Here is a 16,185-nt window from a genome sequence, read left to right as displayed (position 1 = left end):
TCCTCCTCTAAGTGCCCTGAATTCCTTATGCCTGTTCCGTGTGATTATTTAGTCACAGAACATTTGTTGTACATTATATTCTTTGTATGCTGAAATAATGTTAAAGCTGGAGTGAGTACGAGTACTCCTTTCTGTAAAGTGTGAGTTTAGAGTCATGAGACTGACTGTCTTATGAGACTTGAAAATACAGTTCTTAAGACAAAAAGCAAAAGTGAAAGTTGACTTTGACTTTTTATAGACATGATTAATTTATTAATCTAATATTTTTTAAAAGGAAGACAAAATAATGTTTAACTTATTTGATTAAAGTAATGTGTTGTGAAGGTTGATAAAGTTTTAGATTTTAACCATTTTCCCACATTATTACTTTCTCCATCATTTACACAAAAACATTGTAAAATCTTCTTGGCAAATGATTATTGGTTTTTTCCTCCCTCCAACCCCCCCCCTCCACCCCCTATCTCTGTTTTTCACCTGAGAATTATCTTTATGGGATCTGTGAGTAAAATGTGAGGTTTTTCCCCCCTAATGTCAGGAGCAGGCCTTCAGAAAATTGTTCCAGTATATGCTCCTCTTTCCCAGTAGACTGTGTGTAATGTCCTCCTCCATTACCTCCCTCTAATCCCCATCTCCTGCCTCTGAGGGGTGGGGCAGTGTGGACAGGGTACAGAGAAGGAGATGTAGTGATGGAGCAAAGTCACATGACTTTGCTCAAAGTTGACAAAGTTCTGTTTGCTGTTCTGTTTTTGTGTTCAAAGTTGATTGGTGTGGTAATGCCACTTATTTTAGTTTACCTTTTTAATGTTGTCTCGTTAAAAACTTTATTTCTAATGAATTTTAGATGTGTAAAAAAGTTGCAGAAATAGTACTGAGAGATCTCGAATACAACTCTCCTTAACTTCCCCTTATGTTAATATTACTATGTAACCGTACTTTGTAACCATAGTAAAGTTATCAAAACCAGGAAATCAACATTGGTATAATACTGTTAACTGAACTACAGACCTTATTTGAATTCCAAGAGTTTTTTGGGTTTTTTGTTTTGTTTTGTTTTTTTGCGGTAGGCAGGCCTCTCACTGTTGTGGCCTCTCCCGTTGCGGAGCACAGGCTCCGGACGCGCAGGCTCAGCGGCCATGGCTCACGGGCCTAGCCGATCCGCGGCATGTGGGATCTTCCTGGACCGGGGCACAAACCCATGTCCCCTGCATCGGCAGGCGGACCCTCAACCGCTGTGCCACCAGGGAAGCCCTCCAAAAGTTTTTGTACTGTATTTTTCTGATCCAGAATCCTCCCAGTATCCCACACTGTGTTTACAGTAGTCCCCTCTTTTTTTTTAAAAGACCATTTATTTATTTTCAAAAATTTTTATATTTATTTATTTATTTGGTTGTGTGGGGTGTTAGTTGCAGCAGGCGGGCTCCTTAGTTGCAGCACATGGTCTCCTAAGTTGTGGCATATGGGCTCCTTAGTTGTGGCATGCATGTGGGATCTAGTTCCCTGACCAGGGATTGAACTTGGGCCCATTGCACTGGGAGCGTGGAATCTTATCCACTACACCACCAGGGAAGTCCCTACAGTAGTCCCTTATTATCTGTGGCTCGCTTTCCATGGTTTCAGTTACCTACAGTCAACCACAGTCTGAAAATATTAAATGGAAAATTCCAAACAATTCGTAAGTTTTAAATTGCACACCATTCTGAGTAGCATGATGGAATCTTGTACTGTCCCACTCCTTCCCATCCAGGACATGAATCATCCCTTTGTCCAGCGTATCCCACCTGTTAGTCACTTAGTAGCCTGACTTGGTTATCAGATCAGCTATTGAGGCATCGCAGTGCTTGTGTTCAAGTAACCCTTATTTTACGTAATAATGGACCCCAAGCAGAGGAGTAGTGATGATGGCAGTTGGGATATGACAAAGAAAAGCTGTAAAGTGCTTCTGTCCATGGAATTAAGAAGAAGGAAAAAGAAATTTATGGTAGTTTTGCTGTTACACCTCAAACTGCACAAGTTATGGCCAATGTGTGTGATAAGTGCTTAGTTAAGAGGAAAAGGCATTAAATATGTACAATAGGATATTTTGAAAGCTAAAGACCACATTCACATAACTTTTATTACAGTATATTAGTATAATTGTTCTACTTTATTATAGTTATTGTTGTTAATGCGTTACTGTGCCTAATTTATAAATTAAACTTTATCATTAGGTATATATCTGTAGGGAAAAACATAGTATACATAGGGTTCCATATTGTCCAAGGTTTCAGGCAGCCACTGGGGAGTCTTGGATTTCCTACAGGTAAGGGGGGCTACTGTAGTTTTCTAAGTCTCCTCTACCCTGTTATTTCATTTTTCCTTTTCTTTCATGACTTTGACACTTTTGAAGACTACTCCTCAGTTATTTTGTAGTATGTTCTTCAGTCGGATTTGACTGACATTTTTTTCACAAATGGAGTGAGGTCACTGAATTTTTGACAGAAATAGCAGAGAACTGATGTTGTGTCCTTTTCGGTGCATCATATCAGTGGGCTCTTTTTAAAAAAATAAATAAATAATTTTGTTTATTTATCTGTTTTTGGCTGTGTTGGGTCTTCGTTGCTTTGCGCAGGCTTTTTCTCTGGTTCTCTGGGGCAAGCAGGGGCTATTCTTTGTTGCGGTGAGCAGGCTTCTCATTGTGGTGGCTTCTCTTGTTGCACAGCATGGGCTCTAGGCACACGGGCTTCAGTAGTTGTGGCACGTGGGCTCAGTAGTTGTGGCTTACGGGCTCTAGAGCACAGGCTCAGTAGTTGTGGAGCGCGGGCTTAGTTGTTCCGCGGCATGTGGGATCTTCCTGGACCAGGGTTCGAACCCATGTCTGCTGTGTTGGCAGGCGGATTCTTAACCCCTGCGCCACCAGGGAAGCCCTATAGCCTCTTTTTGAATGAATCAGATTAATAGTTTTTTACATCATAGGTAGTCGGAAATTAGAATTATCCCTAGAAATAATTCTTGATCTGTAAGAATTATTTCCAGTCCAGAATGACCATGAGGGATTTAAGCTTGCAGTATCCTGGTAGCATTTTTACCAAATAAGAGTTTAAGTAGGTAGGTCTGTTGAAGGTTTGAAACCAGGCATGCTCTTGTCTTCCTGGCTGATGGATGTTCACCAGATGTTCACCAGTGTCACCAGAACACTGAAAATTAATTAAGGCAGGTGAAACCTGTGGTAGTTTCCACAGTTGTTTTAGGGAATCCTCAACAGTCAGGATGTCTGCACTTGTCTCTCAGTGAGATGAATGTGTTTTCATAAGCCGAAAACAGCCAACAACCGCAACTATTCGCGATCATTGATGCTGTCTATTGGCAGCTCACTTTGATTTTCTATCTCTGGAAGTTTCTAGTTGGGAAGCTTCTATACTAATAGGTTCAGTGAGAGTAAATGACTTGTAGCAGCAGTGGGACTTGAACACTGTCTTCTGTTCAAACTCATTGCTGTTTTGTTATGTCTCACTTCCTCTCAAGAGCAAAATGCTCTGCGTGCACTCCAGAAATGAAAAACAACCAGTAATTCCCCTTTTTCGTGTGGCTTATGAAAGATCAACTACCTAATTTGATGAGCCATTTGGTAAGCAGATTATGGAGCATTTTGTTGTTGTCATGTTTTCTTTTTTGCATAATTGCTGTTTATGATTATAGTTTCTGCCAGTTAGGAGTTGTGTGTGTGTGTGAGTGTATTTAGTCTCCAAAGGCTAGCCAGTTGATTGAATAAGAAAAATAGTAAGAGTTTGTGGTGGCAAGCTGATGTCAATAAATTGAATAGGTCTTCCCTTTTTTATTTATCCTTGTGTTCTTCCAGCCCTGCTTAGTTATGTTAAATTCCCCTGACCTTTTCCCCTGCTTGCCTTTCAGGGCCTAAACATTCTTATAAAGGCTTCCAATGTGATTAGCATCGATGCTTCTGAGATTGCTTAGAAACTGATGGTCAGAGATTAATTGTGGGTTGCAGCAGTGGTCAGCCCAGGAGGCTTTTACATCTGTCTCTTCCGTGGATTGAAAATGCTGTCAGGGCCATATGGCACAGTGCTTCACAGAAAAGCCAAGAATGACTTTCTGGCTGGGTTCCGGATTATCATTTGCTTCCACTTTAAAGTGGAGGTTATAGTGCTTTAGGTTTGATTTACTGTATACTAATAGGATTAATCCTTAACTTGAAATCACATGGGAGTGTGTGTGTGTGTCTAGAATCCAATTCTAGTAATGTTATCAATATTCCATTCAGGGAAAGATTTTATTAAACTATGTTTCTCTTTATATGTATGGAAAGAAAAACACCAGTTAATAAGTAGCTGACCCTTGATTGACTTATTCCCTTGAAAATAAAAGTTTTGTTTAGAACAAGAGTGAGGTTGCCTAACTGGCTTTTTCTGTTTATTTTCTTTAATAATCTGTAATTATCATTTGGTTAAATGCTAAAATGTCTTCCCTACGTGTGGAGGGGTTATTATGGCCTAGTTTATGTGCATGTTTACATGCACGCCTGCTGACTCAAAATATGCCTTCAAGTATACATACCCAGGGATCCAGGGATTTCCCTGGCAGTCCAGTGGTTAAGACTCCATGCTTCTACTGCAGGGGGTGCGGGTTTGATCCATGGTCTTGAAACAGATCCCACATCACGTGCAGCACAGCAAAAAAAAAACAAAAAAAACCCCAGGACTTGAAAATCTAAATTAACAACAACAACAAAAAATGGTGTTGAGGAGTTAAAAAAAAAAACTGGGATGGTGCTTGATTATTATGAGAAGGTCTCATTCTCTCTGAGTCTCTGTCTTTTTCTGTTTGTCTCTCTGCGTGTCTTTCTCTGCGAGTTTCTGTCTCTCATACCCTCTTCTGTCTTCAACCCAACTTCTGTCTCTTTCTCTTCTCTCTGTCTTGTCAGTCCCATCTTTCTGTCTCTTCCTTTCTCAGCTCTGTCCTCAGTCCCTTTGTCTATCTCCCCATCACCACCACCCCTCCCCCCGCCGCCACCCCAAACACTGTCCTTCAGATAGTACATCACTCTTGTGGCTTTCTCTCATGCAGATTGCCTGTGTTTTTATGTTATTTTCACTTGCTTCCATACCAGAATAACTCATTTTATTTAGGTGGCTATTCGTGGTACTTTAAAATTTTACAAAGCGAAATCTGAGAATTGATGCAAAGATTTTAAACCTGCTTCATCTTGCCTTATTTTCTACCTCCCTGTTGTGTCCCAGACGCCACCCCACACACACTTCTCCATCAGGAAGATGGAAAGCGTATTTGGTTGCATAGTGATTTGAAATTAGACTTGGAGCAATGAAGAAAGAGAATGCATTGAGATTCTGCTTGATTTGTACCTATAAGATTTGGACCTGTAAAATAAACAGTAGTGCTCATTTGTAGTGGGTGATAATAACAGACATATAATCTTTCCAGGAAAGTCCATATTGCTAAGGTAATAAATATGCAGTCCCAAGAGTCTCCTAAGGTTAATAATTTGCCATCATGGTTATTAAATATGTTAACTTTTATGTGATTTTATAAATAAATGATCACATGCTGAAGCTAGGGATGCTTTTTACATTTGGGGGAATTATTTCTTAAGGGCAATAGCCATTTTCACGCATTATGCAACAGCTCTATGAAGAGGAACTTTTTCCCCTTAATTGAGTTGTATAGTAAGTACATCAGTTCATCTCTAAAAAAAAGGTGATAGCTGCCTTTGTATTTATCCTGATTCCCTCTACTAAGTAGTAAACCTAGAAAGGGATTTTGCAATGGATCCCAAGGTATTCATTTGGTAAATCATATTTATTTGATACAGGATGTTTAATTAAACTGCCAAGTGGCTTCTTCATTTTGACTGTCATTTTGATTTAAACAAGCTCTATTCTGGCTGACATTTCGCAGAAGAAACTGAACTGAAACCTGTGTTTGCAAAGATTTTCTTTCAGCAGGCAGCTGGATTTTAAGAGTATTTGTTACAAACATTTTAGAAAATACAGTCTTTTAGATGAGAAAAAATTTTCACACAGGCACTCAAACTACTTTTAAACATTAATTAGATTTCAGATTTCGTTAAAATGCTTTCTGACATTTAGCGTTCTTTTCAGGAAATAAGTATTCATGTAAATTGTTTTCTCAGAAATTGACCCTGAATAAAGAATTTCAGATCATTGGAAACAGGATCATTTGAAATCTACATTTCCTTCCCTTTTCCTAATTCATTTCATTTGCTCAATAGGATTTTCTCATAGAATTAACTTTTCCCTCTCTGCATAGTTACATAAGCTTGTTTTTCTAATCATGAAAAATTTTACCCATTTCGGCACTTATTAAAGTGGACTTTTACTTGAAGGGTTTCTGGTTTTAGAGCAAGAGTATATGACTAGAAGCAGATGACTAATACTTCATCGTTTATAGCCATAGAATTTCTTTGCAATTTTTAAATACCTTTGTAAAGCTAGATCTTGTGCCTGAAAGCATGCTTTTGTGTTAGAAATCTTTTGGTGAACTACTTACTGAGGTCATATGCTTTCAAAGCCTTACTTTTCTTTCCTCAGGATAAATTGCATTATGTGTTACCAATAACAATGCCATGTCATTTCAAAGAAAACTAAATTAAGTAGTGCAAGTCCAGGTTGCTGGAAACTGGATGACCTAGGGTAGGCATTGTTTTGGTCACCATACGAAGGGTATATGTGTTTAATCACCAAGGATTGGTCAGTTCGCCAATATTTTGTCATACCTGCTTGTTGTTATCCTAGCTGCACCCCACCCCCAAACAGTCATGTGGATTTTTTTTCAGATACCATTTTCGTTCAATCATTTAACTACCTGGTAATATTATGAATTATATATAGTATTTGCCATGATCAAGCATTAACTCACTGGCCTAATTGACTTTGGGGGACCAGATGGTGCCCCACAGAAAGATAGACTGGAGGAACGTGGTTGTTAGAGAGTGCCATCTGACATGAACAACTTTGTAGAAGCCTGGTTCTAGTTGGTCTCAGTCCTCTTCAGATTCTGTTTGAATCCAAACAGTTTCCCAGTTTTCTGTCGTTACAGAATTGCCTTCTGGAAGAATTACTTCTTTTATTACTTAGTAGCAGTATAGATTTAGTTTTCTAAGAATCATTAAGGCATTTAGAATCATCCTTACACTCTTTTATTTTCCATCTCTTTCAGGTTGTTTGAAGGACGTTCATCAAGGAAACCAGAGAAACTTAAAACACTCTTCTGCTACTTTAGAAGAGTCACAGAGAAAAGTACATTCCTTTCATTCTTACCGTAATTTTTGTCACTGAGGGGGACAGTTCAGACAGGTCAAAAACATTTTGTGTTTAAAGTACACTTTCCTCCCCAAACCACATTAAAACAATAATAATTCAATATCTAGATTTTATGCATTTGTTTTGTGTATATGTAAATGTGTGCTATGAATGTGTATGGGTTTTATATACTCTGAAATTAGACTAGCGTAACATACGCTAGTGGATGTTCATGAATAAAAATAGTAAATTAATACTTTCAGAAGAAAGTATATTGACTGGGAGATACATTTTAGATATTCTTTATTTAAAGAAACATTGACTATTACAATTAGTTTATTTGCAGGGGTTAACCAATTCATTGCCTTCCTACCCATCCCTCTCTTTTGTGCCTCCTTCAGCCCTTTGTAGAGTTCTTATAAAACAGTGTTTGTACTTAGAGTTTACATGTCTTTCTTCCTCTGTTGGACCTCAGCCAGCCATCTTCTTTTCCCAGAGGCTAATCATAGCACCTGAGGCAGTAGTGGTAAATGTCTAGCCAATGCTGGTAGTGACCAGCTAATATTAGATGGGTGTTGCCACCCTTATCCTAGGAGCTGGGTGATCACAGACCCACAGACAAGTTTCTTAACATCTCTAAGCCTCAGTTTCTTCATCTGTAAAATAAAAGAATAATGATAACTTACCTCATTGGGTAGTTGTAAATACTAAATCAGAAGTTACATGCTTAATAAATGTTAGCTATTATCATGGGTAGCCTTTCCTGCAAAGTAATTATAAAGGAAGCCAGAACATCTCAAAAGTTTGCTTTTGCTAAGTAGAACAGGTCAAGTGAAATGAGTTCTTTTCAGTTCTGTTTGTCCAAGTTGTGGGATTGTCTTAAAATACATCACTGAATTATTTTAAGGTCATTTTTCTCATATCCTTCCCTTAGTAAGTAATCTCACATCCTAGTGTACTTGGCATTCTTTTCCTTTTGAATGTATTGCTATTGGACATTGTACAAATTTGGGGGAAAGAAATCAATAATCAGGATTTTGATAATTTAAGGGGAAAATTCATAGGCTTCTTTTGATAGAGGGTTATTTTTTTTTCCTGTTTTGTTTTTTTTTGTTTGTTTTTGTTTATTTGGCTGCGTCAGGTCTTAGTTGTGGCACGTGGATCTTTGTTGCAGCATGCAGGGAGTTATTTCTTAGCTTATCATTTTTTGTTTTGTGCTCTGTACTGAATGAAATAGTAAGGAAAGAGAATGCTCACTGGGGCTTATGAGACGTGAAACCTAATTAGAATTTGTACTAATTTGTTAGAAAGATGAGTATATATTTTGCTATTCTAAATCTAAATAGAATGAATTCCATTACTGTTTCTAAGTAATTCAGGGTTTACTTTTGTGTCCCTGAAGTCAAATCCTGCATGTCTGCTCTAAAAGCCAGCTTGCCTTTCCAAATTTTAGGATTTTAAACACTTTGAGAGAAGAAGCTAAAATTTTGTTTTTTCAACTAGAAATTTATAAATCATCATACATATTTTTTATTTATTTTTTCATCATACATTTTTTTAAAAATATTTATTTATTTATTTGCTCTGGGTCTTTAGTTGCAGCACGTGGGATCTTTGGTTATGGCATGCAGGATCTTTGGTTGTGGCATGTGAGATCTTTAGTTGTGGCATGTAGGATCTTTAGTTGCAGCATGCGGGATCTAGTTCCCTGACCAGCATCGAACACTGAGCCCCTGCATTGGGAGCACGGAGTCTTAACCACTGGACCACCAGGGAAGTCCTTAAATCATCATAAGTATTGGGAATTAGGCTGAAAAAATAAATTGTAATTAGACGTTTTATTTTCTGACTTTTTCACTGTACATGGTAATTTGGTTCTTTGTAGAAATATAGTAAGACATACTATAGGTTTTTAGGATATAAAGCTACAGGCTTAAGGAGGAAATACTAAATAGAATAAAAGAGGTTTTCAATTTAATAATTACTTTCTATAGAATGTTCTAGAGTCTACTGAATAGAAACTATAGAAACCTATTTAAAGTACCATATTTCATCAACTCTAGGACATGATATATGGTAAGAAGTTTCATTATGTTAGGTACCACTACAAAGGAAAAAACACTCAGGATGGGGAGTTGTAGGAGATATCTCTTACAAAGCTGGTATACCAGAGGTCTGTATCCTTAGTATAAGAATAAGTGAGAAATTAACTTGGCCATGCAGAAAGGGGACAACAAAGAAACTGCAAGTGTCAACCTAGGTAGAGAGGGCGCCCAAAAAATCTTCCCTGAGAATTTGAACCACGAGCCGCAAGTCTGAGGTCTGAAGTCATATTACCAGTGTGATCCACGGAAGCCTGCAACAGAAGATTTAATTCAGACTGATTTCAGGTTGGTGGTGGCCCCAGATGACGGTAGAAGCAGATGCATATCTTCTCTGGAAAAATTCAGCTTTAATGCAGACCAATAGCAATGGCTAGTTACCTTTGACTATGTGAGATATGTCCTAGTTTCAGAAACTTAATACGTGAAAAATATGCTTTTTAGAATTGATAAAATATAATTTCATCAGGACCACCTTTTCAAGGATGTCAGTATATATTTTATATTTGTAGTGAGGCTCTTGAGATTGAAAGATTTTAAAGAGCTTTTTGAATTATTTTCAATATAATTTTAGATAAAACTATCTTATAAATGGAATATTTATAAAGTGATGGCTTGGGACTTCCCTGGCGGTCCAGTGGTTAAGACTCTGCACTTCCAATGCAGGGGGTGTGGGTTCAATCCCTAGTCAGGGAACTAAGATCCCACATGCTGTACGGTGTGGTGAAAAAATTAAAAAAAAATAAAAGATTAAAAAGAAATTTGGATGATCTTAAAACAAAAAAGTGATGACTCATATGCAGTATATATTGTGATTTTATTAAAGGAAATATTTGATTCACCAAAATAACCTATTCTGGTGTGAAAGGTGCCTTTCTATGGAAGAAAGGTAGTAGGCATGTTCTCAAGGGTTTTTTTTTGTTATTAATTATATCTAAAGAGCCATGTTCTTCATCCTTTTCTCTTGCTTTGCCAGAAATTTTCATTTTTTAATTTCTCTTGGTCTCTCCTAGTATATATGAGAGACATTTAATGTTCTTACTTTTCTGCTAAATTATTGAATGATGACACAGACATTAGTTTCCTATTAATAGAATTGCTTCTCTAGTGTTTGAATTATTTGACTTGTGAATTTTAACTATGCTATCCATTTGTCTTAAAGAAAGTTAGACATCTAAAGAATATTTTGTAACTCACGTTAACAAAATTCTGTTTTCTACTGTAACTACTCCATATGATTTTTGGATTGTTGCTGCTTGTGACTGAGAGCAGAGAAATGTGGAATCATCCGAAGGAATGAAATGATTGCCAAGCTTTCACTGGGACTCTACCACCATTATCACTAATAGTTCCTGACATAGTTCTCTCTGCTTAAGAGCATTTTTTTTTTTAAAACAGAAGAAAACAGAAATGGCCTGGCCTTTTTAGTTTGTTCTTTGATTTGAATCAAACAAATTTCTTTTGGCCAGATGATTTATTTTTTGCTTTTGCCACTATTTAAAAAAAAAAAAGTAAATCTAACAAAAAAGGATCTGATTCTCTAAAATTTACTGCATTTTGATCCTCTCATATCTATTGCTCCTTGAAAACTATGTCATCATTCTTCTCTAACCTCTTAGAATACAGTAATTCCTCCTTCTGGCAAAGGTGCCTTTAAATAGAGCACTTGCATATCATCTAAGCCCTGGGTTTAGCTGTGTCAACCTCAAAGGACATGCCAGCAATTTTCTTTTTTAATCTTAGACATATTATTTTATTATAAAACACATAAATGTGTATACATTTACCAGTCTTTAGGTGTAGGGTTAAGGCTTTTTTTTTTTGAGGAGTTTACAAATTAAAAGTTAGTTTGTCTTTGTTGTATAAGCTATATCCATTGTGCATCCTTTTTTCCCCCAAGGATTTTTTTTTTTTTTTTTTTTTTTTTTTTTTTGCGATACACGGGCCTCTCACTGTTGTGGCCTCTTCCGTTGTGGAGCACAGGCTCCGGATGCGCAGGCTCAGTGGCCATGGCTCACGGGCCTAGCCGCTCCGCGGCATGTGGGATCTTCCCGGACTGGGGCACGAACCCGTGTCCCCTGCATCAGCAGGCGGACTCTCAACCACTGCGCCACCAGGGAAGCCCCCCCCCCCAAGGATTTTTTAAAAGTATGTTCAGTTTGGAAAACTTAACCAAAAAGTACCAGCATGCAAATCCTACTGTCGTGCTGTTTTCTGTATAGTTTTGTGTCTTAGGGAGGGCTTATTTACTATTTTGTAGAAAGAATTCCTATTGTAAGGATAATATTATTTTAAATCAATCTTCTGTTGTATTCCAGTACCAGGCTTGGTTTTTCCTGATTAGCTTTACAGCCAGTGTTAGACCCATTCTTTTACTGAATATATATAATCTTTTCAAACTCAATACTTATTTTGGGTGTGTTTCTCTTTTATTGCTTTTGTAGAACCTACTGGGTTGGTGACATTTACGAGACAGAGTCTTGAAGATTTTCCAGAGTGGGAAAGGTAATAATAATGTAAATAATCCTGGAATCTTAGAATTGGAAGGACTCTTTCACCATGAGACGATTGTATTTTACAGCCCTTGAAAAGATGGTTTCCCAACCTCCTAATTGCCCTAGTACCAGGGAATTTCTTCTTAAAATGATCAATTGATAGCTCTCATTGTTAGAAAGGTCATGCCTTTTGAATCAAAGTCTGCAACCCTTTCACTTCTACTCTTTTGCTTTAGTTTTATCTTCTGAAACAAAGTCCTGTTTAGAATTAGGAGTTTTCTGTGTGAAGACACTAACATTAAACACCAATATTTAACGTTCCTCCTTACCCTTGGTTTTATGGTTAATGTTTGTATTTTATTGCTTTTCTTTCTGGAGGACAAGATTAGGAAGTTTTATTTTTACTAAACTAAAATGTAAATCATAGTTACTTAGTATTTGTCTGAGTGACAAGAGTTTTGAAGTTTGGTTGTCAACATGTACTATTGGCAATTTTGTGGAAGTTGCTAATTTACTAGGGTTTTTTCTTATTTACCTGCAAATACTGAGGAGAATAATAAGCAATCTGAGTTTATTCAGATATGTAAGTTCCTTTAGTGCCTTGAAATAGTCAACACATTTTCTAACCTGGAACAAATTCCCAAAGCACTTAGAGAAGAATGTATCTACTGTTTCAGTGCATGTGACGACATGATTAAACATGCTAAATGCATATTTTGGATGTGCATTCATGTTAATCAGTGCCTCTTCATTTTCACTTTCTAATAATTTTTATCATAGTTTGTAATTGTTTTGTTTAGAATTAGTGATGAAAGGGACTCACTCTTAAAGTAATTAACTTGAGAAAGCACATATGCTTAGATGGCTTTCCTGTGTTTTCATCCATCAAAGATGTTTATTTGTGAGGTGGAGGAAAAACAAACTCACTTTAGGAGGCTGACTCCATGGCTGAGATGATTATTAGCAGAGGGAAGTGGATAAAAGATTAAGCAACCAAAAGAAAGACAAAAACAAGAACAAAATTGAGTCAGAAAGGAAGAGAAACATGTACAGCATTTCAGAATCATGGTATATTAGAAATTAAAGGGACCCCAGGAAGTCATCTGGTCCAGCTGCCTACTAAAAGTAATCAGCTCTGTAATACCTATAACAGATGGAGACTAGGCAGCCCTGGTGATGGGAAATTCACTGTTTGGCCGCAGTCTATCCCACTGTTGGCTGCTTGTGTTATTGTCTAATACTTTCATTTACTAAAAAAAGTCTGTCTTCCAAAAATCTCCCCACCCCGCCAAATCCCATTCCTTGTTCTTCCTTCTGGAACTACAATCAATAAAACTAATTTTCTTTAAGATTTGACCCTCCTTCATGTATTTTAATGCTTTCTTGATCCACCCCCACCTCTAACAATACACACAGGTCCATACTAAAGTACTCATTTCTTTTGTTTCACATATAATATGGATTGTAAACCCTTTAACTCAGCTGTTGATGTATCCTAGGCCATTGGTCCCTCTTAAAATATGGTGCCTAGAACTAAAGTAACAATCTGCTGTGTTATCTGCCCAGATTAGAGTACAGAAGGTTGCTTTTCTTAGCTCTTCTATTAGTCTCTAATAGGAACACAGATGTTTTTGTTCATGTTGCTTTTGTGTAGATTTTATAGATCATTCAGAGGGATTGTTTTTAATTCAGGATCTCTACTCTGCATCTGGCATTCATTTGGCACTAATGTGAAAGGACACCTATTTGTACACCATCTGGGAGAGAAGGGATAGGTCAAAATGCAGAGATTGGTGAGGCTGCTGTGTCAGTAAGATAATTTTGCTCTTTAAATAAGATCTAGATATTCCACTTAACCTAGATAGGCAGAATTTAACTTGAAACTTTTCATACTTTTTTTTTAAATTTCATTGATCTCTTTTTTGTTTTAGCTGCTTCTTAAGTGAGTTGCAGAATGCAATTAAAATCCATCTCCCAGATTCCACAGAACCAGAAACATGTGTTCACTTAAAGAGAGAGGATGAAGAAGAGATGAGGATTGTTGGTATTTCCAAGAGTAAGGGACTAAATGGGTGCCAGGAAATTAGAGGCTTTTCTGAGTTTCAGGATTCTGGCATTATAGTTAACCCTGTGACTATCAATAAATACCTTAGCCAGGCTTAGTTAATCACAGAGAACCAGAATAATCTGTCTTTGATTCCTGGGGCAGTGGTATGAAGAATTTGCTGGGGCCAGAAGGGGAAACCTATTAGGAAGTTGGAGGATGCTTATTTTAAAAAAATAGTTTCTAGCAATTTCCTAATTTTGAGAAGTGTACTATAAGGTGACAACTACAGTCACAGAGAATAGTTGACAGCAGATGAGACTTCTGGATCATGCTTCTTTATCTTCTCAATAGTATCCTCACAGGTAGTCTCCCCTGGAATAAAATAGCTAGGAAAGTAGGATGCTGCAAAAAAGGGAAGTTAAAAAAATCAAACTTATGGTACTAACTTTCTCCAAGAGATTTAGAAAGTAATTTTTCTAAAAGCATAGCTTACTGGTTAAGAGCTTGAACCATTACCTTAGGCTTTCTGGGTTCAAATCTTTGTTGCTTCATTTACTAGTCTTGGACAGGTTACTTAAATGCTTTTTGTGCTTTATTTTCCCATCTGTAAAAGGAGATAGTAATAGGGATGTTGTGAAGATTAAATAAGTTAATACAAATGAAGCTTTGAGAACAGAATCTGTACTGAATTATTTTACCTTCTGAGTAAGGTCAGTCTGTTGGACTGGAGCTTTACCAGAAATGTATTTGGACTCATTGATACCAGGATAAAAGCAAATCCCAATAAATAAATAGTGCTTCCCAGCTAAATTTTTTTTTAATATAATTGTTTTAAAAAATATATAATTCCCCTCCCTCCAAAAATTCATGCCACTCTGTATAAGTTAGGGGTTTACTATCTGTTACATTCTATTATAATTTATTTATTTTTATTCAGTAATTAATCAGGAGAAAAAATCTAAGGAAAAAATGTCATCATCAACTGCTATTAATAAAAAGGAATTTTTTTTTAATATGATTTAAGCAGGTAAACACTGTAGGGCAGGAAAAAGTTTTTCCTCAATCCTCTTAGGGTCCCTGGCTGGGTATGAAAATTAAACTAAGATTAACAGGAGAAAAGCATAAAAATTTATTTTATATAAGTTTTGCATGATACAGGAGCCTTTATGAGGAAATGAAGACCCAAAGAAACAGATCTATGTACTTTTATGCTAGGTTTGATGAAGAATAGACGAGGAATATGATATGTAAAAGAGTATGAGGTGATTGAAGTAAACTGGGGGAAACAGCAAGTTCTGGTTGTTGGAATTCTTCTTGGCATCTTTTTGTCTTCAGAGATAATAATGCTCCTTTCCTCCAGGTATAGGTAGGGTCCCTCATGTGAGGGTTTTATGGCTTGTTTCAGGTAAGAAGGGGGAGAGGGGGAGGAGGTCAGAGTGACCTTTCTGCTTCTGCCATTTTCTCAAACTTCTTCAGCTTAAAATATTCACTATGCCAAGATGCCAAATTTGGGGGTGGTTTATCTGAACCCCATAAACACCTCAGTGACCATGGTTTATGAAAAGGAAAGAAAATAATTGTGACTTACAGGTACTAGACTTACCTATCAATTTTATTAATATAAAAATACCATAGATCAGGATTTCTGTAGCATGTATTTTCATCAAGACACCCCACACACATATACGGTTTCTAGTGAAAATAGAGCCTAGTGAAAATAGAGCCCCTCTGAGAATCATATATAAGTTTTTGTAAAATTTTTCTATATTTTTCCTTAGGTTGCCAACTCTAACATAATAATAAAATTTCATAGATCTTAATTTTTAAAAATATTTTGAGAAGTTTTTCAACTTTTAAAGAGGAGAAACTTAAACTGGTGCAGCCACCATGGAAAACAGTATGGAGGTTTCTCAAAAAACTGAAAATAGAATGACCATATGACCCAGTAATTCCACTCCTGGGCATATATCTGAAAAATAATTCGAAAAGATACATGCACCCCAATGTTCTTAGCAGCATTATTTATAGTTGCCAAGATATGGAAGCAACATAAGTGTCCATCAACAGGTGAATGGATAAAGAAGATGTGGTATATATGTACAGTGGAATACTACTCGGCCATAAAAAAAGAACAAAATTTTGCCATTTATATCAACATGGATGGACTGGGAGGGCATTATGCTAAGTGAAAGAAGTCAGAGAAAGACTGTATGATATCACTTACATGTGGAATCTAAAAAGTACAACAAACTACTGGGTATAACAAG

General features: G+C 36.8%; 1 protein-coding gene across 2 annotated transcripts in view; it reads left to right on the top strand.

The window, feature by feature from the left end:
• The window catches only part of PARG (poly(ADP-ribose) glycohydrolase), a 113,514-nt gene that overhangs the window by 58,672 nt on the left and 38,657 nt on the right, over nucleotides 1-16,185 (top strand). For both annotated transcript variants that reach the window (XM_060126750.1, XM_060126749.1), the window contains 2 exons: nucleotides 7,192-7,271; nucleotides 11,821-11,881. In XM_060126750.1, the coding sequence (XP_059982733.1) occupies nucleotides 7,192-7,271; nucleotides 11,821-11,881 (141 nt within the window). The remainder of the gene's footprint in view (nucleotides 1-7,191; nucleotides 7,272-11,820; nucleotides 11,882-16,185) is intronic.

This window comes from Lagenorhynchus albirostris, chromosome 16, assembly GCF_949774975.1.
Source record: "Lagenorhynchus albirostris chromosome 16, mLagAlb1.1, whole genome shotgun sequence".
NCBI classification, from domain to species: domain Eukaryota; kingdom Metazoa; phylum Chordata; class Mammalia; order Artiodactyla; family Delphinidae; genus Lagenorhynchus; species Lagenorhynchus albirostris.
The sequence above is the reverse complement of the archived record's forward strand: the minus strand, read 5'-3'. Positions and strand labels throughout refer to the sequence as shown.